The 23,912-nt window shown below is 39.2% G+C and overlaps 2 protein-coding genes and 1 long non-coding RNA gene across 3 annotated transcripts; 2 read left to right on the top strand and 1 right to left on the bottom strand.

The window, feature by feature from the left end:
• Positions 1-242: 242 nt before the first annotated feature.
• On the bottom strand, positions 243-1,298 carry LOC130736215 (uncharacterized). The gene has a single exon (XM_057588058.1). It carries the CDS (start codon positions 1,296-1,298, stop codon positions 243-245), a length of 1,056 nt encoding a protein of 351 aa, XP_057444041.1.
• A 2,664-nt stretch (positions 1,299-3,962) lies between these two features.
• On the top strand, positions 3,963-6,659 carry LOC130737772 (uncharacterized). Its single transcript, XR_009018939.1, has 4 exons — positions 3,963-4,049; positions 5,023-5,074; positions 6,008-6,300; positions 6,395-6,659. It is a non-coding gene; the product is annotated as an uncharacterized LOC130737772 (long non-coding RNA).
• Positions 6,660-8,361: 1,702 nt separating this feature from the next.
• On the top strand, positions 8,362-23,137 carry LOC130737771 (mitochondrial inner membrane protease ATP23-like). Its single transcript, XM_057589616.1, has 5 exons — positions 8,362-8,519; positions 8,845-8,966; positions 9,207-9,344; positions 9,450-9,533; positions 22,736-23,137. Exons 1-5 carry the CDS (start codon positions 8,456-8,458, stop codon positions 22,868-22,870), a joined length of 543 nt encoding a protein of 180 aa, XP_057445599.1. The 5' UTR covers positions 8,362-8,455; the 3' UTR covers positions 22,871-23,137.
• The last annotated feature ends 775 nt before the right edge of the window (positions 23,138-23,912 follow it).

Genomic DNA, 23,912 nt, shown 5'->3' with positions numbered 1-23,912 from the left:
TACCACGGGATTGTCCTTATGTGTCTTAATCCCTTCAAAGTCTGCCGACGATATCACTATGTCCGGGTGCTGAAAACCAAATGGAGTTGAAAACTCTTGTATTGAACTCACCGCCCTCACATGCTTGTGTCTCGCTGCTGGTGTGTCGCCGCCTCCGCCGAAGCCCCTTGCAATTGTATTGATCGTCCCAACCGGCAGTTCGAGATCCTTGTTGAAGGTTTCTTCAGCTGCTTTCTTCCTTATCACCAGTGTCTCCTTCTGTCCGCCGTTGGTGTCTGACGACGGCCATCCCGCCTGCGACCATCCTGCTGGCAGTTTCCCTTGTAGCGATTCTCTTGTTGGCGGTCGCCTTGCCAGCGATCGCCGCGATCATTCAATTGTGAGCGTCCCTCCCTGATCAGCCTCTCAATCTCATTTTTCAACGTAAAGCAGTCTTCGGTGTCGTGGCCCGCCGAGCGATGATACTCGCACCACTTGGTTTTGTCTACTACAACCCGCGGCGGGTTAACTTCCCTCTCGCCTTCTTCGGCTGCATGCGTTGCCTTTACTTCCCGGAGTAGTTCTGTCAAATGTGTGCTCAGACGTTTGCCTGACTCCTCTTGCCGGCGAGAGTCGGCCTGATGCCACGGGCGCCGACGTTCAAAACTTTCCTGTTTTGGATAGAGTTGTTCCTTCGCAAGCTTCTCCGATGGCTTTGTTTTCTTATCCCTTCGCTTGCTGCTTTCTCCTTTCTCCCGACCTTGCCTGTTTGCCGGCGATATTTCATTTTGACTGCCATCTTTCTCTGCCCTTGCGCGCCTCCTTTTGAACGCGTCGTCCTCCTCAGCCAGGATGTAAGTGTTTGCCCGAGCGCGGACTTCCGCCATCGAACGAGCTAGCTTCCGACTTAACTTGCTGTTCAGCTTTCCCGGCTGTAAGCCATTTTTGAATGCGCGCGCATAGGCTTGCGGTTCCGACTCCTCACTCCTAACAGATGTCGCACTGTACCGCCTCACATACTGCTTTAGAGTTTCACCTTCTGACTGGCGAACGTTGTACAGATCGTCTATCGTAACCTGCTTGATCTTGCTTGCGGAAAGCTGAACAAGGAACTTCGACGAGAAATCATGAAAGTTCGTAATGGATCCACGGGGCAAAGTTGTGAACCAATCCATCACCGTGCCTTTGAATGTTGACGGGAACATCTTGCACTTCACTGCATCAGAAGGTGCACTTATCACCATTTTTGTGTTGAAATAAAGCAGATGATCCTTCGGATCAGTCTTTCCACTATACGTCTCCAGAACAAGATTCTTCATGTTGTCAGGTATGGCTACCTCCCTTAATGCCGCCGAGAATGGCTCAAACTCCGCTACAGCCTCCGCTTCCCGTTCTCCTTCGTCCTGTTGCTCAAGGCGATAGTAATCTAAAAGCTCCTGCAAGTAATCATTTCGCTGCCGTATGTTGTCAACGTTGCAGATCAGGGGCTGTGCTTTGAGAACGGGAGGATTTCTTAGAACGGCGTTGGGAAGTCATTTTCGCTAAAAGCAAAGTAAGAACGAGGATGGGAAGGGGTGCTAAGTTGTTAAGCTCTTTTTCGGGATATGAGGATTCCAAAAATGGCGAATGATGGGGTAAAAGGGGATGAAGAGGTTAAGAGGAGTAACGGTTGGGATCGTGGCCGCGTGTGGAAGATTGTGGGAGATCGTTTCCCATAATGACAAAAGGAAATGATTACTTTTGAAAAGTAACGTGGATTTTGGGGGATGGGAACGACGCATTAAATGGGAGTTACAACGGTTGAAGCCGGATTTGAAATTCAAATTAGCAGGCTTTATCATGATTTGAGGGGACGTTTCGATGACAGCGGTTGGGGTGATGCAAATTCGCTGGCCTTTGCACTTCTGCAGTACATTACAAGTGGCCTACACGCGTCAGGAGACCATGATTCACAACGGTCACAGCTGGGACTGGGCGAGAGGACCAAGCACCGTCGCCACAAGATTACCTGTGGACTTGTGGGCTCGGAGGGGCTTGTGAAGGGAATCAGAGATTAGCTTTAGCTTTACTTACTATGCCATGTTGGCAATCATTCTTGATCACTATGCTTTGACATTTGTTAGTTTCGATTATTAAGACACTCTTAGCTCTCATGCTTCGAGCTCGGTGTCTTGCGGACTTGTGGACTGGGCGAGACCCAGGGGCCCTCGCCCAGAGGCGCTTGCCTCAGGGCGGTGAGTGAGCTAGAGAGTTTGGGCCTCCCTCGAGAGGCCCAACTGGCCCACTAAGGACGGTTAGAGGCGCTAGGCCCAGCTCCAAGCCTATAAATAGGGGGCGGTTACCAATTGTGAGGGACTCTTAGCTCATTTGAGAAATAACAAGCTTGAAATTCAGTTATATTTTCTCTCTAAGATTCTCACATCGCAATCCTCTCACTCTAGGTATTATACCTCATCTCTATGTTCTTAGGATAGAACAAGCATGTTTGTGGAAACTTTTTAGCACGCTTTCATTCTAATAGCTACATGGTAAACATCTATCTATCTCTACTATATATAAAAGCAGAGTTTCTGCAACCTTGGGGGCAAATAAGTCGTTCAACAATTTATTCTAAAAACTATGAAAGTTGGACATGGATATTTTTGTTAAAATGCATTTTCATTGCATCAGTTTTGGGTTTTTAATTGCATCAGTTTCACTCTTCCATTCCATTCCATCTGAAACGCTTCTGCTTACCCAAAAAAAATTCTGAAACGCTTCTTTCTGACGTTTTTCTTTTGTTTCCAAATTGATAGAGAGGCCAATACAGTGATCCTGTGCGTTTCAATGTTGGAGCCACTCTGACGTTTGTTCTTCCTTGCCGTTTCCAGCGTCGTTTGGCAGTTCTGCTTCTGAGAGACCCGAATTTGAGGAACTTTGTGGTAAGCTATAAAACCTTTGCCATCCTTCTTCCCCAATTGATGCTGATCTGATCCTTCTTCATATGGTTATAGTAAGATTTGACACTACGGCATCTTCTTCCCTTTCCTCTGAAGTTCACCGGTCATGTTCTATTATGTTCCAAAGGTAAGCACTTTAACCACTTTTCTATTTGATTTCTCGTTAAAGGAGTGGTTTTTTCTTCTTTTTTCAGTTTCGAATCTATTTGGTTACACACATGTGGTTTGTGCTGTTATTTTTAATTATTCAACCTCTTCATCATATCTTCTTTTCTCATGAATTTTTCAGAGGATCTGGACCAAAAAAGGAAAGATCAGAAGGAGGTTCCTTTGAGGGAATGGGAAAGCGAAAAGGTCTTAATCAGCAAAGTGTAATAATGGTAAAAGTTAAAACCTCAACTTCAGCGAATGCGAAAGGGTCTCTCTGAAAAGCGTTAGAGAAAACCTCAAAATGCTTTCTTTCTCTTCTGTGGTCCTGAAGTAAAGGGGTCCAAATTCAAGAGAGAGAGAGAGAACGATCTGGAAGACTAGAGATTTTAGAGGGTGGTAAGAGGAAGAGACCCGAGCGTAAGGAAGAGAACTAGGTGGTATGGGTGCGAGCTCGACAATGGGATCGATACCATGCCTGAATGTGTTATCGATGGCGCACCTGGCGACAGAGTTGAAGCGTTGCAACCTCATCCTCTCTCTGCTGATATGAAATCGGTGTCTGCAGAATTTAATCACTCATGGATTTGCCTGTGGCCATAGAGGAAGAAGGATCGACTTGAAGGTAACCTACAATGTTATCAACTTCTTTCTTTGGTTTTGATTGATATTATACCTTTTAAAGCTGAATGATGAACCTTGAGGATGATGACGCAGTGGATGTTGAAGCTTTCATCAATAAAACATCATTCTTGGCTAGCAATGGTCAGCATGAAGTACTGAGTTTAAAGTACAAGGTCTGCTATTCCATCTATTTTTTGTTATTTAAATGATTTTCTTCTCTTGATTTTCCTTTGTTTGGATTTGTAGTACATATGTATTGGATCACTTTCTTAAGTTTCTTTTGTTCTTCACATATCCGGTGTTTCATTCTTCAGTTTGTGCTTCTCTGGGAATTTTCAGAAATCTCCGACCAAAAATCAAGTGAGTAAAACTTTTTTATTTGCAGTACATATTTTGTCCTTCTTCCCTCACTGTGTTTGTTGTTCTTCCCTCTGTGTGTATTGTCCTCCCCTACTATTATGTGTGAAATTGCAACCCTTTGTTGCTTTACAAATTACAATTCTGCAAGACTGCAAGTGTTTCTCCTCTTTTTGTAACCTTTTTCTTTGACTAAATTGCATGCAAATGTTGGTGCTCTTATTCTACTTCCATATATCTAAATTGAGCCCTTAAACCTTATTCTACATCTTTGTTTTAACCTCTATTTTTTTTATTTTCTTCTAAATTGAAATCATATAACTATTATGTCATGCTATTTTTCATTTAACTATTTCTAACTTTTGAGAAATGGTGAGAGCTTTGCTATTGCTAACTACCACTGAACTTGCAACTACTATTCTTAGCAAGTACAAATAAACGATGCAAAATCTAGACCCATTCATCCTTTCCACTCCATGTATCGCTTTGGCTTCCATCATCTGTCTCGGCCTTCCTATTTCGATTCGTTCCAGCCACTCCGTTGTTGCTCTTGACGCTACAGAATAGTTTTTCTTCTTCCTTTCATCTTAACACTGACCATAGATGTGAGATATTTCCCTGACGGTTCAATAATGATACAAAATTAAACACAATACAGTGTCTTAAATAAATTTAAAGATGCCATGTGGATAATAAAAAAAACATGAGTTACGAAGTTTAATTCTCTTCAAAAGTTATATAGCAGTTATAGAATTTGAACCGTTTGATATAGAATTTAAATACGGCTTTAAAGTGGATAATAATGATAAAAAAATTGATCAAAACAAAGTGTATTGAATAAATAGACACCTTTTTTAATATAGTGTTTTAAGCAATATGTTCTCTTTTTTGTCGCATTTCTTCTATTTTGGTCTAGCCATACAGAATTGTGTCTTGCTTATCTTTTGATTTTCTACTATCTCTCTGACTAAATTAGGTTCCAGTTATCCCTTGGATTTTGAAAGAAGTACTTGAGTCATTGAAGAAAGGTAAAGATTGATCTCTCTTTGTCAATCTCTCTATCTACCTTCCATGTATATGTTGTCTAAGATCATTTATCTCATTCGTAGGCCTGATTGGTTAGTACTAAAATTTAACATCGCCCTCAAAGTACCTCCTTTATATGAACCTGTCATAGAAAGTTTATAAACTCTCTTTATGGCATTATATTGAGGACAACATCTTAATCTTATCTTAAATATTTATAAAAGAAAATTTTCTGAATGGTGTCTTATAATTAGGACGGAGGGATTAATTAGTCGGGGATCAAATCATAACTGTGTACCTTTCAATCTTAGCTGTGTGTTTCTGTTGTCTTTCCTTTCAGTTCAATATAACCCTGACACTTCCTAAATTCTTAATCCCCTTCCACCTTCCCAAACACTTCATCTTTATCGTCTCTCCACCAGCCACAATCTTTTTCTTTCCAAGACCATCAATAACTTCTTGCTCTTCCTCTTTTCACAAACCTGAATAATACAATTGTCAGTCTCACATAGCTGTTGTTTTAGTGATTTATGTTTTTTTGTTGGACTCATTTGTTCCTTTGCATTTCGGGTTTATGTTGGTAATTTGGATCTTAATGTCAAGGAGGAAGAGCTTAAGCAATCATTTTTGCTATTTGGGGATGTTGTGTCTATCAAACTTCATGCTTTACTCAATTTGGGACTAGGTTTTCTGTTTTTATTTCCTCCCTTAATTTTTAATGCATAAATCTTTATGGGGTTGCTCTATTGTTTTTGAAACTAAATGGACATGGTTTTGCTCAACTTGATATGCTTTTAGTTACATCATTTGGTTTGAAATTTCTGAAAATTTCCATTGCCACAGTAAAGTTAGCCTCTTATAAAAATTATGTTTACATCGTTGGCTTTTCAAATGTGTTCTTTGTAAGTGACATATAATTTGTCTTTCGTTTTTAGGTTCTCCTCTGAACTGATGTTGTAGCTTCTGAATTCTATAAAGACAATATCATTTTCAATTATAGTGGAGGTTGAGGACACGGACGAACATGGTGGTAATTCACAGGATGCTTGGGAGGATGTAGGTCTAGATGAACTTTCATTCTAGCATTGGGGGGAAGTAGTTGAAACTGAAAGCAGAGGTCATCCATCTGATACTAATACCAGTTTGCCTTCAGTCAAGTACAAAACTGGGAAAGATCAACATGGAAGAATTGAATCATGTGTTATTTACCGGGTGGACTATGACAGTGGTGAGTCCTTGACAGATCTTTCTTGCAAACATCTTTACCATCCTTAGTGCATTAACAATTGGTTGAAAATAAACAAGGTTTTCCCTGTTTGCAGTACTGAGGTATCTGCTCCAGAGAGCACCTTATATGAGAATTCTATAGTTCATCCATTTCCTTCGCTTCAAATTGAAGAAAAATTGTGCAAGTTGGGAGCTATACCCTTATTGTAGTAGCATTGCTTTGTCGGTGTGATAATCATTGTGCTTCACTGTATCAAGCTCCTACGTTTTAAATGTAACTTTAACTTTTGGATTCATCTCTAAGGTTATTTCTTTTTATTTTTTAAATGGAATGACTGGCATTAGTGGCCAGTTTTTAGCGGTTATTGTGGTTGTTCAACTTTCTTTCCTCTGCTTAGTTAAGAAAGTCTTGCGTCCATTTAAATTCCAAAGAATTAGTTCCCCAAGTACTACTTTCTTTATGTATAATTTTCTTTTTCACAACGGATCCATGTTTTATTTTCAGAAAAAAAGAGATAAAGTTAAAATAGGGAAAATCAAAGGTTTAGGAAGAGATAAATTTAAAGACAAAGGTGCTAAAGGTTTATTACAAATCTGTTGAAGCTACCTTATCACAGGTAGAAAAGACATTTTGCTTTCCAAAAAGGTCAATTAGACAGGCCAACAGGACCATTAAAGACCTATAACATGAATCGTCTATGTAATTGTTCCTGGGTGCAAATTTAAGAGACCAACATTCTTAATTACAAGGCTACGTCGAAATTCATATGCTTTCTAATCTTAGACCAGATTTCATTATTATGCTTATAATATAAATCTGAAGCCATCTTTTTTTGCAATTGTTTTCCTCTGCCATATACCACAGTTTTGTGATTACCCAATATTGCACCAGATTTTGTAAAAAGTGAGCTTCATATGCGCATTAAGATTGTACGGTACAATCTGTGCCTAATGCTATTGTTCGTCGGTACAAAAGAGAAAGACAAGAATAGTAAATCAATATTTCTTTTACAAATTTGCATATAGGGACATAAGTTACAAAATAAAGTGAGCTCCATATGCGCATTAAGATTGTACGGTACAATCTGTACCCAATGCTATTGTTCGTCGGTACAAAAGAGAAAGACAAGAATAATAAATCAATATTTCTTTTACCAAATTGCATAAAGGGACATAAGTTACAAAATAAAGGGGCTTTAATAAAATATTGAATGTGAATCCTTCAAGTTTCAATTTATGATTAAAAATATAATAAATTATGAAAAGTTAACATTTTTTTTGGTGTTTGACAAGCTTTTAACCTGTTCAAGATACGTTGGTGGTCCGATTAAGGATAAAATAAATAAGATATATAAAAGTGTTTGATAATTTTGAATTATAAGAATCTTGATTAAAAACAATTTAAATTAATAATTTTAAAAATAATAGTAGCATGAGACTATTAAATTTGAATATAAAAAAATAATATTTTTTTTGAATTTAATATAAAAAATTAAATTAAATATAAACAAACATACAATTTGTAAAAAAAATATAATTATTACGCTTCCACGATACAAACTCAAACACATTTATCCTAAGAAAAAAATTCCAATTTATGTTTTTTAATAACTAAAATAAGTTATTATTTAATTCATATACTTTTTTTTAATAAATGTAACAAAAATAACACATTTAAAAATTTTACGCTACAAACAAAAATTAATATTCTCCTTGCATTCCACGGGTCACAAAACTAGCTGAAAAAAAATGTGAAATAATAGGCTCTCAATTTTATTCTCAATGAAATAATGTCATTTGTAAAAAAATAAAAAAACTAGCGCATCAATATTACTTCAACTAGCTGAAATAAACTAATCAATAGAAACAAAAATAATATTAATCTACCATTTAAAACAACAAGTCAAAAGATAAAAACAACAACAACACAAAAATTTAATAAAAATAACATATTTAACAAAAAAAAAACACAAAGCCCAAAAATGAAAATATGATGCACGGGTAAAAAGTACTAGTTAAATATATCTTTGAAGTGCTTAGTTCACAGTTATCCAAATATACAATTATAGTTTTTAAATTAAACATTAAACTTTGGCTAGTCTCTACAAAAATCCTCCCTCCGCCAAATACTGAAACGAAGCAGAAGACGAACCAAAATGGCAGAGAAACCCAGTAAAACCGTGGAGGAATGCCAAGCCATGATTCAAAAGAGTTTCCGAAGTATTTCAATTCTTCCTTCTATACTTCTTCTTCTTCTTCTTCTCTCCGCCAATAATCACTAGGGTTTAGCTTTTGTTGTTGTAAATTTTCAATCGCATTTTTCCTGCTCATTTTAACTTTCACGCTTTACCCCTTGACAGTGCTTATAATTTCTGAGAAATCAGAGTCTGAACAAAAGAAATTTCAAAACTATAATTTGCTGGGCATTATTCTTATTTGTATTGCTTTTTGTAGGTCTGGAAATTTATTTAAAAATGGGGTTTCGAGATTTCTAGAAGTGATAGTTTTTATTACAATGTAAGTCTAATTCTTTGTTCTTTGACAGCTCCCATGGTAAGGTTTTTGAGGGAGCACTTGGAGAAAGCTGGGTGTGGTGTAGGAGACAACTTTGTCAAAGCTGTTCATTGCAACCAACAAATGGCCGGTGCCTACACTCGCGGTGAAGGGGTAATTATTTCTTTGAAATTATCCTTCTATGTGCACTATTAAGTAGCTGATTGATTGAGTTCAAAAAAAATAAAAAAAGTAGCTGATTGAAACATTTTGGGAAGAAAATAAGCTCTCAATTATTAACCTTAGTGGTCATTTTTGGTGATTGAATTAGTATTGTGCTCAATGCTTTTCGTTTGGTTGCATGATATAAGTTTCGCAATTGGCTACTACTTCATCGATGTGCCTTTGTCACAGGTAAGAGTGTGTAGTAATTATGTTCGGATTCAAGATGATGTCAACATAGTGGTAATTCGCGAGCTAATTCATGCATTCGACGACTGTCGTGCTGCCAACTTGGATTGGTCTGATTGTGCTCACCATGCTTGTAGTGAGGTTCCAAACTTACAATGTGTCCATTTCCCCTATTATTTAGATGGATTTTTATATCATACTCATACTCTCCCCTAATTAATATTTCTACATGATCTTGTGCAACAGATACGAGCTGGTCATCTCAGTGGTGATTGTCATTACAAGCGGGAACTACTAAGAGGTTTTATGAAGTTACGAGGGCATGAACAAGTACATTTTTTCCCTCCTCTATTAATATAAACCATTTATCTTTTCAGAGATTACATTTAGCAGCTTCTCAAAGTTCCTTTTAATTCACAATATATAGATGCAATTGAAAAAGGAAAAAATATTGAGGTTAACCAAAATCTTCCAACAGAAGCACTAGTATCAGAAGTTTTAAAATTGCTATTTGAGACATGAATTGGTGATATCTTGCATGACAGGGAACTTTGTTTGTTTGATAGTTTTTACATCTATGTATGGAGGAGTAGGACTACAAGATTTAAAACACTAGTTGTTTTACTTGCATATTTTGAATCTGATCATCACGTAATAGATCTACAGGGATGACAAAACTATAAAAACGTGGAATATAGTCATTTCATTTTATTTGAAGTAGCAATTTATTTAAAGGCAATAAGATAAGATTAAGATAAGTAAAAGTAAATCCTCATGTCTGTTAATGTCCAAATTACTCAGAGGCAATGAATCCATAAATGACCTCCCCACTTATTAGTGGAATCCTTTAATCAGATGCACTGCAAGATTGTCAATGTTGTTGGTAGGTTTTGTGTTGGAGTTATTTAAACTGTTATAGATCTGTTATATCCTGGTTGACTGATTAAGTACCTGAAATATGATTTTACCTCCGTTAGTGGAATATAGAATAGGAATAGGTAGAAGACAACCCTAGCCTTTTTCTATTATACCTCCCTTAGTCCCTTCTTTATGTATTGTTATGCAAGAATTAGTGAATACCACCGTACTCAGAGAAGAGAGAATTATAGAACTGTCTTAAATTTTAGATTGTATTGAACTTTGTTATTATGCTACTGTGCTAGTCATCCCAACTCTATAGCAAACTCTGTAGTTTGAGCTCACAAGTTCGAAGCCATGCTTCACTGGTCCTTTTCTAAGATGATTCATACATTTGTTTGTGTCTTGGTTGTTTAATTAGATAGATGGAATAGAAAATTGTAAGGTAAAGTGAGTTAGTCACCAAGTGAGCAACTGTTTGAATTTAAACATGAAAGTACTTATTGCTCCTAGCCCTAGGTTCTTGGAATAACAATCTTTCCTTCATTTTCAATGTTAATTTGAAGGTTCAGCATCCTAAGACTATCAGATGGTTTGTCTTATTAGTGTGCTCTACTATCTATCATATTATTCTTATAAGTCACATATGGTCAGATGATGTTCACTAAACATTTAAAAGGAAAACTAGTGAAGAAAGTTTGTGGAAACCCTTCCTCTTCCTCTGTTCCTTTCCTCATAATGACCTGGTAATATTTTCAATTCTGTATGAAGTAATAGCCCGTTGCTAAATCTCTAACCCCCATCCTCCTGCGTGGTCATTCATCTAGCTTAAAGCTGAAGTTTAAAATCAACTAATAAACACTTAGAACATTGAACTTGAACAGATCTTTATTGCAATTGCTATTATAGATAGAACCATGGCTTTTTCATTGTTCATGATTTTCATTTATGTTATAATGGGAAATTGGTACAACCGTACAATTTTTTCTCTGAATTTTTATTATTAATTTTCTAGGAACATTTTATGATGTCAATTTTTCTCTTTGATCTTTACTGTTATAAGCATGCTAGCTCAAAGATTTTGTCGCTTAAAACCATAGTGGCTTTTGGTTTATAAGTGTATGGTAAATATTAGTTTTGATGTGAAGAACTAAAAGATTGCTTTCTGTTACAGTTAAACAATGGTTAGGCAGTTAAGAAGTTGTTAATAGTTTGTTGAGTTTGTTAGAGTCGGTTAAGAGTTTGTTAGTTGGTTAAGTGTGTTGAATAACAGCAGTGTATATAAGCTGAGAAAAGCTATTGTAATACTCATGATTACAGATGAATAAACTTCTCTTTCTATTCTCTCTAATTCTCTCTGATTTTCTCTCTGTTCTTCCCTCTTTCTACCCTAATCCTAACATTGGTATCTAGAGCCTACGATTCTCGGAGCGCCATGGCTGACGCTACACGGTGGCAGAGTGCGATTCGTGAGGCGGAGGAAAGGATCGCAGCGACGATCGAACCCAGCATTGCAAGGCACATGCGTGAACTGCAAGAACGCATTGAACTGCAAATCAATGGCTTCCAGGAGGTGATGAGAGGCATTGGGTTGCAGGTAACAGATTTGTCACAGACGCGACGGACTCGTGGTGGAGGCGACGGCGAGCACCGCGTCGCTACTCGGTTGACGCGTTTGGATTTTCCAAAGTTCAATTGCGACGACGTTGATTCTTGGCTCGCGAAGTGTGAGCGTTTCTTTGCGTTGGATTCGACGCCGGAAGATGATCGAGTTGCGGTTGCTAGCATCGCACTCGATGAGAGCTCATTTCGATGGTTCCAGAGCTTGGAACAGAGCTCAGTGGGAAGGCTGGCTTGGGCGGATTTTGCTGCTGCAATCAAGATCCGATTCGGCTTGGAATTTGATTCTCCCATGGAAGAACTCAAGCGTTTGGCACAGACAGGAAGTTTGGATGATTATCAAGAAGCTTTCGACAATCTGATAGGACGCACGGAATTAACAGAAAATCAGAAATTGCAGTGCTATCTTGGAGGTCTCAATGCAGAACTCAGCAATGGCGTCAAGATGTTCGCTCCTCGAACATTGTTGGAGGCCACGAGAATGGCGAAGCTACAGGAGAAGAGTTTTGAACTGTTGCAGAAAAGAATGGGTCCTGCTTCCAGAAGCTATGGAAGTTGGTCAGAGAAGAAAAATCCAAGTGTTCTTGCTGAGAAGAAGGTGTTCCAACCTGACAAACGAACTCAACCTGACAATTCGCAGAAGAGTATTTTGGGAAAACCAAATTACACTTTCCAGAGGAAGCTGATGATAGTTCTATCCCTAAAATACCTAAGTCTAGGTTTACAAAGGTATATACTAGGAAACATAAGGGAAGTAAGCCTTAGAAGGTTACTTCTAATATAGCTGCTTAGCTGTTATGCTGATGTCAGCAATACAATTCTGCTAGACAGCTAGCAATTAGTATAAATAGGGATTGGGTCATTCAGTTGAGGCAGTTATCGAGTTGGTTAGGATTTGGGAGATTCTGGATCTCGAATTCCAGAGGCTAGGGTTTGTGTTGCATTCCAGTTTCCATCGTTGTAATCTCGAGTTCAACCTCAATTCTTGAGAGTTGATACTCTGTTTTCTCAATAATACAGTAGTTGATTCTTGAGTTCATCATTGTTGGTATCAGAGCTCCATCCAGGAGCTGTGGTACCATTCTATGGTTGCTAGTAGAATGGAGTCTCGTGTTGATGCAATCGAGAGACTCATCGAGTTGATGAGTCGCGACAGAGAAGAGGATCGTCGAATTCGAGAGGAAGAGCGCCGGGAGCGCGCGATTGAGCGCGAAAGAACTGAGGAGCGGTTTCGCGCATTGGAGAAGATTGTGGAGAATCTTGCTGCGAAGAGTGACGGTGAGAAAGGGAGCGAAGAACGCACAGGGAAATTTCATCGCAGAACAGGGGAGGAGAAAACGATCGAAGGAACAGAGAGTGAAGGTGATGTTCAAGGAGATACAGTGAATGAGTTGCGTTCTGAGGTTTCTCACACTGAGCGATGGAGGAAATTGGAGATTCCAGTTTTCCAAGGAGATGAAGATGCCTATAGTTGGATTCAGAAATTGGAAAGGTACTTCAAGCTTAAGGGAGCTACTGAAGAAGAAAAGGTCCAAGCAATTATGGTTGCATTGGATGGAAAAGCACTTAGCTGGTATCAATGGTGGGAAACCAGCAACACTGCCACAACTTGGGACAAGTTCAAGGAAGCACTGCTAGCCAGGTTCCAACTTGCAGCAGCTTCAAATCCTTTTGCAGCAATCTTGGCACTCAAGCAAGAAGGGAGTGTAGAGGAGTTTGTGGAGCAGTTTGAAAGGTTTGCAGGAATGCTGAGAGGAGTGGGTGAAGAAAACTTCATGGACATATTTGTCAATGGCTTAAAGGAGGAGATTTCAGCAGAAATCAAGCTCTATGAACCTGACACACTAGCTGCTATGGTAAGGAAGGCTTTGATGGTGGAAAAGAAGAATATGGCAGTGAGCAAAGCTGGAACCAATGGTTCTGCCAGGTATAATAACTCCTACAAGTCCAATTTTAAACCTTCAACTTATCATAAAACTGTTACAGTTGAATCTGGTGTGAAGAGTGGAGGAAATTCAGTAACACAGGGATCAAATTCCTCTAGTGGAAGTGTTAATGACAAGTCTGTTAATAAAACACCTAGAGGCAACCCATTTAGGAGGCTAACAAGTGAGGAGATGAGGGAAAAGATTAGGAAAGGAGAATGTTTCAGGTGTGAGGAGAAGTTTGGTCAGAATCATGTGTGCAAAAACAAGCAATTTAGAGTCATGTTGCTGGCTGAGGAGGAAGAGGGAGCTGATATGGAGGAATATGAGTTGTTGCTCGAAAATTCAGAAGAAGTGTTGGAGTACAAGCGTCTCTCATTGCTCAGTATACAGGGAATTTCCACAAGAAAGTCCCTCAAGGTGTGGGGAGGGTTGTTGGGAACCAGAATTATAGTTCTTGTAGATTGTGGGGCAACTCATAACTTCATTTCAGGAGCTATGGCTAGGAAATTGGGACTTGTTGTCACAACTACTTCCACATACACTGTAGAGGTTGGGGATGGGCATAAGGTGGAGGGAAAAGGAGTTTGCAAACAGGTAAGAATTCAGATACAAGGCATAGAAGTGGTACAGGACTTCTATCTTTTTGATTTGAAAGGAGTAGATGTGGTTCTGGGGCTGGAATGGCTCGCTGGGTTGGGGGATATTAAGGCCAACTTTGAGAAGCTCACCCTGCAATTCAAGTTAGGAAACCAGAAAGTGAAGTTAAGAGGGGAACCTGAGCTTTTGAAGAAAAAGGTATCCATGAACTCTTTTGTCAAAACAATACAGCAGCAAGGGGAGGGATATATGTTACATTACCAGCTGCTAGAGAAAGAAGAAGCAGTTGCTGAGGAGACACCAGCTGAATTAAAGACAGTTTTGCGGCAATTCCCTACTTTGTTTGCCTCTCCTACAGAGTTACCTCCTAATAGAAGGCATGATCATGCCATACACCTGAAGGAGGGGGCTCAAATTCCTAATATCAGGCCTTATAGATATCCCCATTATCAAAAGAATGAGATAGAAAAGCTTGTAGCTGAGATGTTGAATGCAGGCATAATAAGGCCTAGCATTAGTCCTTATTCCAGCCCGGTGATCTTGGTTCGGAAGAAAGATGGAAGCTGGAGATTTTGTGTGGATTACAGGGCATTAAATAAGGTGACAGTGCCCAATAAATTTCCTATTCCTGTGATAGATGAGCTGTTGGATGAGATTGGCCCAGCTAAGGTGTTTTCCAAGATAGACCTGAAATCTGGTTACCACCAAATCATGATGAAGGCTGAGGATGTAGAGAAGACAGCATTTAGGACTCATGAAGGGCATTATGAATTCATAGTAATGCCTTTTGGACTTACTAATGCTCCTTCCACTTTCCAAGCACTAATGAATGAGGTTCTGAGGCCAGTCTTAAGGAAGTATGCTTTGGTCTTCTTCGATGACATATTGGTTTACAGCCTCACTATGGAAGAACATGTTTTTCACCTCACTCAAGTACTACAATTGATGGAGCAGCAAGATCTAAAGATCAATGGAAAGAAAAGTGTGTTTGGCAGGCAACAAATTGAGTATTTGGGCCATATACTCTCTGCTGGAACAGTAGCTGCTGACCCAAAGAAACTTGAGGCAATGTGGATGTGGCCAGTGCCTAAGGATTTGAAGAGTTTAAGAGGCTTCCTAGGACTCACTGGATATTACAGGAGATTTGTAAGGGATTATGGCAAAATTGCCAGGCCATTGACTCAGTTACTCAAGAAAGACAGCTTCTTATGGGGAGCAGAACCACAAAAGGCTTTTGAAGCCTTGAAGCAAGCTCTCACTGAATTACCTTCCCTTGCTGTTCCAGATTTTTCCAAGGTATTTGTCCTGGAAACTGATGCATCTGGAACTGGTTTAGGGGCAGTTTTATCTCAAGAAGGCAAACCTTTGGCTTTTTGGAGTGCAACCTTATCTGATAGGAGTCAGGCCAAGTCAGTTTATGTGAGAGAATTGATGGCTGTGGTGAGAGCTGTTCAGAGATGGAGGCATTATCTCATGGGTAGGCATTTTATAATCAGAACTGATCAAAAGAGTCTTAAGTTCCTTACTGAACAACAAGTGCTGGGGGAGGAACAGTTTAAATGGATTTCCAAACTGGCTGGTTATGATTTTGAGATTCAATACAAGCCTGGGAAGGACAATTCAGCAGCAGATGCAATGTCCAGGAGAAGTTCTTATTGCGCACTATCAGTCATTAAGGTTAATGATCTAGAGGAATGGCAAGCTGAACTCATGCACGATGATAAATTACAGGCTATTATGCAGGATTTGATTGTGGATCCTGATTCTCATAGGGGATACACCTTGAGAGACCACAGATTGTATTACAAAGGCAAGTTGGTTTTGCCTAAACTTTCTAACAAGATTCCTATCTTGTGCAAGGAATTCCATGCTTCTTTGGTTGGAGGACATTCTGGTTTTTTCAGAACTTATAGGAGGTTGGCTGCAGTGGTTTATTGGGAGGGAATGAAGGGGGACATCAGGGATTTTGTGGCTCAATGTGAAGTTTGTCAGCAGAACAAGGTTGATAACTTGTCTCCTGCAGGATTACTTCAACCCTTGCCTATTCCCACTCAAGTGTGGACTGATGTGTCCATGGACTTCATTGGTGGGCTTCCTAAGTCTAAAGGGAAGGACACTATCTTAGTGGTGGTGGATAGGTTGACAAAGTATGCACATTTTGTTCCTCTCAGTCACCCCTACACAGCTCCTGATGTAGCTGCTGCCTTCTTACAAGAAGTGGTGAGACTTCATGGTTTTCCTAATACTATTGTTTCTGATAGGGATTCAGTTTTCCTGAGTAGCTTCTGGAAAGAATTGTTCAGACTTTCAGGGACTAAACTGAAGTATAGCTCTGCCTATCATCCCCAAACTGATGGCCAGACAGAAGTTGTGAATAGATGCCTTGAAGTTTATCTTAGATGCTTGACTGGCTCTAGACCAAAACAGTGGGTTACTTGCTTACCTTGGGCTGAGTTTTGGTTTAATAGCAACTACAATAGATCTACAAAAATGTCTCCTTTTCAGGCTCTTTATGGGAGGGACCCTCCTTTGCTACTCCATGGCACTACAATTCCTTCTAAGTTGGAGGCTGTGAATGTGTTACAAGCTGACAGGGATGAACTATTAGGGGATTTGAGAGCTAATCTTTTGAAGTCCCAAGACATGATGAGGAAATATGCTAACAAATCAAGGAGGGATGTTGAATATCAAGTGGGGGACTTGGTTTATCTCAAGCTTCAGCCCTATAGAAGAAGATCCCTAGCTAAGAAGCTTAATGAGAAGCTCAGTCCTAGGTTTTATGGCCCTTTTCCTGTGGCTGCTAGGATTGGTACTGTTGCTTATAGATTGGATTTGCCTCCTACCAGTCGCATACATCCAGTTTTCCATGTCTCCTTACTCAAGAAAGCAATTGGTACTGGTTTCCAAGTTCAGGACTTGCCTTCTGTTTTGACCGAGGACCATGAGCTGCTGGTTGAACCGGAGGAAGTGCTTGCTGTCAGAGAATTGACCCAGGGAGTTGTGGAAGTGCTTATTCAGTGGCAGTCCCTTCCTGCTTGTGAGAATAGCTGGGAATCAGCTGAGAAGATTCATGAAGCTTTTCCCACCTTTCCCCTTGAGGACAAGGTGGTACTTCTGGGGGGGGGGGGGTATTGATGATAGTTCTATCCCTAAAATACCTAAGTCTAGGTTTACAAAGGTATATACTAGGAAACATAAGGGAAGTAAGCCTTAGAAGGTTACTTCTAATATAGCTGCTTAGCTGTTATGCTGATGTCAGCAATACAATTCTGTTAGACAGCTAGCAATTAGTATAAATAGGGATTGGGTCATTCAGTTGAGGCAGTTATCGAGTTGGTTAGGATTTGGGAGATTCTGGATCTCGAATTCCAGAGGCTAGGGTTTGTGTTGCATTCCAGTTTCCATCGTTGTAATCTCGAGTTCAACCTCAATTCTTGAGAGTTGATACTCTGTTTTCTCAATAATACAGTAGTTGATTCTTGAGTTCATCAGAAGCTTACTCCAAAGGAGATGGATGAGCATCGAGTCCAGAATCTCTGCTTCTTTTGCCATGAGAAGTATTCTCCTGGCCATGAGGTCTCCCAAAGAAAGAAATTACAAGTGTTTTTGATGGAGGTGGATCATATGGAGCCAGCCAATGAGGAACAAGAAGTGGTACAAGAGGACAGTGAAGTTGCACCAAGTGTTCCTACTGTTTCTCTCAATGCTTTACATGGTGATTCTTCAGAAGAACCTATGATGAGGATGACAGGGTGGATTGGAAAAAGGAGGATTTTTGTGCTTATGGATACTGGCAGTACACACAATTTCATTAACCAGAAATTGTGCCAAGCAGGCATAGTACAATTGAAGCCTCTACAACCTATCCAAATCACAGTAGCAGATGGTGGATTGATACAAGGTGCAGGATGGTGTGAGGATGTCCACTGGAAGATGCAAGGTTATAATTTTTCTGCCAATACTATTGCTATACCTCTTACTAGTTGTGATTTAATTCTGGGTATGCAATGGCTGAAACAGTGGGGTAAAATATCTTGGGATTTTGCTAACTTGGTTATGGAATTTACAATGGGAGATATTCCAGTAAAATTGCATGCTTTTGAGGAAAAGATTCCTAGGGTAGTTTCTACTGCTAAATTGAATCATATGATGATAGAAGATAAACTCTGTTGTATGTTGCATTTGATTCCTTGTTGTGAGGGCTTAGTCTGTTGTAATCTCACTGCTGCTGAGAGTTCTCAGGGTGATGTAACACAACAACAAACTTTGTTGTTGCAAGATTTTCAAGATGTGTTTGCAGAACCTAAAACTTTGCCTCCCTTTAGGGGAATTCATGACCATAAGATCATCTTGAAAGAAGGGTCTAACCCTGTCTCTCTTAGACCTTATCGATATCCACCAGCCCAAAAAGATGTGATAGACAATATGGTGAAGGAATTATTAGATTCAGAGGTAATTCAGCCTAGCTCATCTCCTTTTGCTTCTCCAGTTGTTTTGGTTAAGAAAAAAGATGGGAGTTGGAGAATGTGTGTGGATTATAGAAGGTTGAATGAGATGACCATTAAAGCTAAATTTCCAATTCCATTGGTGGAGGATTTACTTGATGAGTTAGGAGGTGCAACAGTTTTTTCTAAACTGGACCTGAGAGCTGGGTATCACCAACTAAGAATGAGGCCAGAAGATGTTGAAAAGACAGCTTTCCAAACTCATTCAGGGCAATTTGAATATGTGGTTATGCCTTTTGGCTTAACCAATGCCCCTTCAACCTTTCAAGGTGCCATGAATTCCATCTTTTCTGCTCAACTCAGGAAAAGTGTATTGATTTTCTTTGATGATATTCTTGTCTATAGCTCATCTGTGGAAGAACATATTCAACATCTTAGGGAGGTCTTCACTATTCTGAGAGCTCATTCTTTCTTTGTTAAGAAAAGCAAATGTGCTTTCTTCACTCCCAGAATTGAGAATTTGGGACATTTTATTACTGCCAATGGTGTTTCAACTGATCCAGCCAAGGTACAAGCAGTTCAGGATTGGCTTGAACCTTCCACAGTGAAGCAGTTAAGGGGATTTCTTGGCCTCACTGGCTACTACAGGAGGTTTGTCAAGGGTTACAGTATTCTGGCATCTCCCCTTACTGACCTACTTAAAAAGGATAGTTTCTTATGGACTGAGGCTGCTCATAAGGCATTTCTCCAGCTGAAACATGCTATGACTGAAGCTCCTGTTTTGACTATTCCTGATCTGTCCAAACCATTTATGGTTGAAACAGATGCTTCTAGCACAGGCATAGGGGCTGTATTACTTCAGAATGCACACCCTGTTGCATTTATCAGCAAGGTTCTCTCCCCTCGGAATAGACTCCTTTCAGTTTATGATTGGGAGTTGTTAGCATTGGTGCATGCTGTTACCAAATGGCACCAATACTTGTCAATTCAGCCCTTCACTATACTCACTGACCAGCAAAGCTTAAAGTTCTTATTAGAGCAGAGGCTGTCCACTCCAGCACAATATAGATGGGTTACCAAGCTTATGGGTCTCTCCTATGTCATTCAGTACAAAAAGGGAAAAGAGAATGTGGTGGCTGATGCATTGTCCAGAGCCACTCATGGTGAATTGCTGCAACTTTCAGTTTCTTCTATTTCTACTGAATTGTGGGACTGCATCCTTAAGGCTTATGCTTCTGATGCAACACTTCAGCAGCTCAAGGGTCAAGTCTTAGCTGATCCTCTTTCTCATCCTCATTACAAGGTGGTGGATGATTTGTTATTCAGGAAGCATAGATTGGTTGTCCCTGCAGATCTCCATGTGAGGGAGCTAATTTTACAGTGGTTACATTCTTCACATCAAGGAGGGCATTCTGGTATTAAAGCTTCTACCCACAGAATCAAGTCTCTTTTCCATTGGAAAGGGTTGAGCAAAGATGTGTCTCTCTTTATCCAAAAATGTGAGACTTGCTTGAGATTTAAGTATGAAACTGTGGCTAAACCTGGCTTGTTACAACCCTTGCCTATTTCAGGTGGCATATGGCAAAGTATTGCCATGGACTTCATTGACAAACTGCCATTATCCCATGGAAAGGAGACTATTTGGGTCATCGGGGATAGGCTGAGTAAATATGCTCATTTTATTCCTTTATCTCACCCTTATACAGCTCCAAAACTTGCTGATATTTTTCTGAAGGAGATCTATAGACTACATGGTGCTCCTGCTAACATTGTTAGTGATAGGGACCCTATTTTTACAAGTACCTTCTGGTCTACCTTCTTGCAGCAACTTGGCATTTCTCAGAGCTTGTCCACAGCCTACCATCCACAATCCGATGGTCAAAGTGAGGTTTTAAATAGGTGTCTGGAGCACTACCTTAGGTCCATGACCTGGCAGAGGCCAAAGGAATGGGTTAATTGGTTACCTTTGGCTGAATGGTGGTATAACACAAGTTATCACACTGCTATCCAAGCAACTCCTTTTGAAGTGGTGTATGGTCAGCCTCCTTCTTTACATTTGCCTTACTTTCCCCAAAGCACTAATGTGGAGGCCATTGACAGAAGTTTCCTGGCTAGAGAGGAGATGCTCAAGAAATTGCAGGGCAATTTGGTTAGGGCTCAGGCCAGGATGAAAAGAATGACAGATAGGAATAGGACTGACAGGGAATTCCAGGAAGGTGATTGGGTTTTTCTGAAGCTGCAACCATATAGACAAGCTTCTACTCAGTATAGAGCTTCTGAGAAACTTTCCCCTAGGTTCTTTGGGCCATATCAGGTGTTGCATAAGGTGGGCAAGGTGGCCTATACCCTGGCTCTACCTCCTACTTCCAAGATTCATCCTACTTTTCATGTGTCCCTACTGAAGCCTTGTCCTAATCCTCAGCTACCATTGCAGCCTCTTCCAGAGGACTGGGGTAATATGGATCAACCAAGGGCACCTTTCAGAATTCTTAAGAGAAGAATGGTGCAAAAGAAACACAGAGCAGTCACTGAGGTTCTGGTTCATTGGCATGGTGAATTACCGGAGGAAGCTACATGGGAGGTCCTCTATAACCTGCAGAAGCAATATCCACTGTTTGACACTTCTGTAGATATTACTCCTGTTGCTTTGTCAGTTCTTCCTTGAGGTCAAGGAAGTTGTTGTGGGGAGGGATATGTTACAGTTAAACAATGGTTAGGCAGTTAAGAAGTTGTTAATAGTTTGTTGAGTTTGTTAGAGTCGGTTAAGAGTTTGTTAGTTGGTTAAGTGTGTTGAATAACAGCAGTGTATATAAGCTGAGAAAAGCTATTGTAATACTCATGATTACAGATGAATAAACTTCTCTTTCTATTCTCTCTAATTCTCTCTGATTTTCTCTCTGTTCTTCCCTCTTTCTACCCTAATCCTAACACTTTCCCCCTTAAACTTTTCTTTGTGTGCAATTTTTCCCTCACACCTGAACAAAACAGAGTTCACATTATTGAATTTATTTATAGTACCTAAAAACTCCTCCTATTCCAACACTTTCAAAGTACAGTGTTGTGCAAAATATCCAAAATGACAACCTTTTAGTAGGATCATGCTCCTGCCTTTTCTATTTCCTCCATTGCTGATGATCCTAGTTCTTCATTTGCCCACAAAGCTCCACCCAATCAAAGAACACTGGCATCAATTTTGATGGAGACTAACCCCTTATTTGAAGTTAACCCCATAGAGACAATGATTCTCAATGATCCATCGCCGAGGTACTATTGAGTCTCCGGCAGCCTCATGGTGAAATGTTGATATTTTCAATAATCTGTATAGAATTAGCTTTTTAAAACTAAACGGTTCTTAGTATATTCACTTTTAGTTATAACTTTTAGTTATAAGGCAGTGTTTGTTTTGGGATATGGAATATGTTGCTTGAAAAATAAGAACTATATGGTCTTCATCATGGACCAAGACTTCATACAAATGGCAGGGAGGGGTTGACAACTTCAATTATGGAAACTGGGATTAGGTAAAATCAGGTGTTTCCCATCCTGAACTTCTAATTAAACTAAGTATTGTTAACATAGTGGGCTATTAGCCCTATAGGAAAATGTTACGGTCTAGTTTAAGGTAGTTTTAAACTTGGGGAATTCACACAATAGATGTAGTTATAGGGTCTTTCTTAATTATATCCAATTAGAACTGGTTTAGAAAACAGTGAAAATATGAACTAAAATTTATTTTGATAACTTGTGTGGAAACATAACTTACAGGGCCATTTGTCTGCTGTTTTTTTAACATAATATTCAACAGACCATGTTCTTTCCTTTTAAAATAATAAAAACTAAAAAATAAAGAACAGTAACACCAGACTCTCTTGTTAAACATAAGCATGATGCGTAAGCAAAATAATGTTGCATTGTTTTTATTAATAATTCTTTGACATGATTGACATCTAAAGGGAGATTGTTTTTATTTCGTTTTGTTGCTATTCATTTCATAGACTTGTCTTTTTGCTGTAGTGTATTATATTTTAGACATCATGTTTACTATAATTTGTTCAAATCTTAATTAATGCAATGGAACTTGAAGGAATGTGTCAGAAGAAAAGTTCTCAAATCATTGTCTGCAAATCCCAATTGTTATGGTTTAGCTGCCAAGGATTCTATGGAAGCTGTATGGGATGTCTGTTACAATGATACACAACCCTTTGACAGAGCCCCTTGACCACTGCATGGTTGGTATTAGCAGATAGTACTGCAACTATCTCAGTTATTCTTTCTTTGAGGAGCATTTTTTCATAGCTACAGGCTTAGAATGGCCCATTGTTGAGTAGTTCAAATGTGATTCAAATTGAATCTTGAATGCTTCATAACCAATGGCCCATTGTTGAGTAGTTCAAATGTGATTCAAATTGAATGTTGAATGCTTCATAACCAACAGAAAAATTGAATACTCACTTAATTTTAGTGGAAATCTCTCAAATTTTGTTCATTACAGCTCCACATGTAAGATCATATTGTTCTGACACGAATATTTTTTGCAGACTACATTCTTCAGTCATTACTATTTGTTAATTTTCCCCATGTCAATTGGGGAGCCTTGTGTCAAAGGTGACACTCTTTGAAAATGATGGAAACTTATTTGTTGACCCCCTTCCACCCAATAGAGAGATAGAGAGAAATAAGAGATATGATAGGTAATGTGATGAGAAAGGTTTGGCCTGGTTCGCTAAGCAAATAGGTTATGCTTAGCCTTTTTTATAAGCATGTTTATCTAAAAAGATTGGGCCTAGGCTATGAAAATGCATTTTTGGCCTATCAAGTCGGTCTTTTTTTTTTAGATTACAAAAGAAAGTTTAAGCCGGCCAGTTTACTAAATAATATTATTATTGATATAAAGAAATAATATAGTATTATAATTATATTTTTTTCATAATATACTAATATAGAGTTTTAATTTGATTTTGTGAAAATACCAATACAGCCCTAAACTCACCCTCACCCTAAAATAGTACAAGAAAGTCTTAAATATATTTTTGGTCCCTAAAATTGTAAAGGGAATCAAATTTGGTCCCTGAAATTTTTTTGCATCAAATGTTATCCATGGAAATTTATTTTTAATCAAATTAAGTCTTTTTCATCAATTTTGACCAGCCAACGGTCCAGTGGCGAACCTAGTTGGGAGAGGGTATCCACTTGAACTTTTTTGCATCAATTTTAGTCCCTGTAAATTGTCTACCTTCTTCACCAATCTCTTTCATCCTCTA

Source organism: Lotus japonicus, chromosome 2, assembly GCF_012489685.1.
Source record: "Lotus japonicus ecotype B-129 chromosome 2, LjGifu_v1.2".
Lineage (NCBI taxonomy): Eukaryota > Viridiplantae > Streptophyta > Magnoliopsida > Fabales > Fabaceae > Lotus > Lotus japonicus.
This window is presented reverse-complemented; position numbering and strand designations above follow the sequence as displayed.

Coding starts and splice junctions, on each gene's coding strand:
- LOC130736215 (XM_057588058.1), bottom strand. CDS start 1,298: ATGAAGAATCTTGTTCTGGAGACGTATAGTGGAAAGACTGATCCGAAG.
- LOC130737771 (XM_057589616.1), top strand. CDS start 8,456: ATGGCAGAGAAACCCAGTAAAACCGTGGAGGAATGCCAAGCCATGATT. Junction 8,967..9,206: donor CCTACACTCGCGGTGAAGGG/GTAATTATTTCT, acceptor CCTTTGTCACAG/GTAAGAGTGTGTAGTAATTA. Junction 9,345..9,449: donor CTCACCATGCTTGTAGTGAG/GTTCCAAACTTA, acceptor CTTGTGCAACAG/ATACGAGCTGGTCATCTCAG.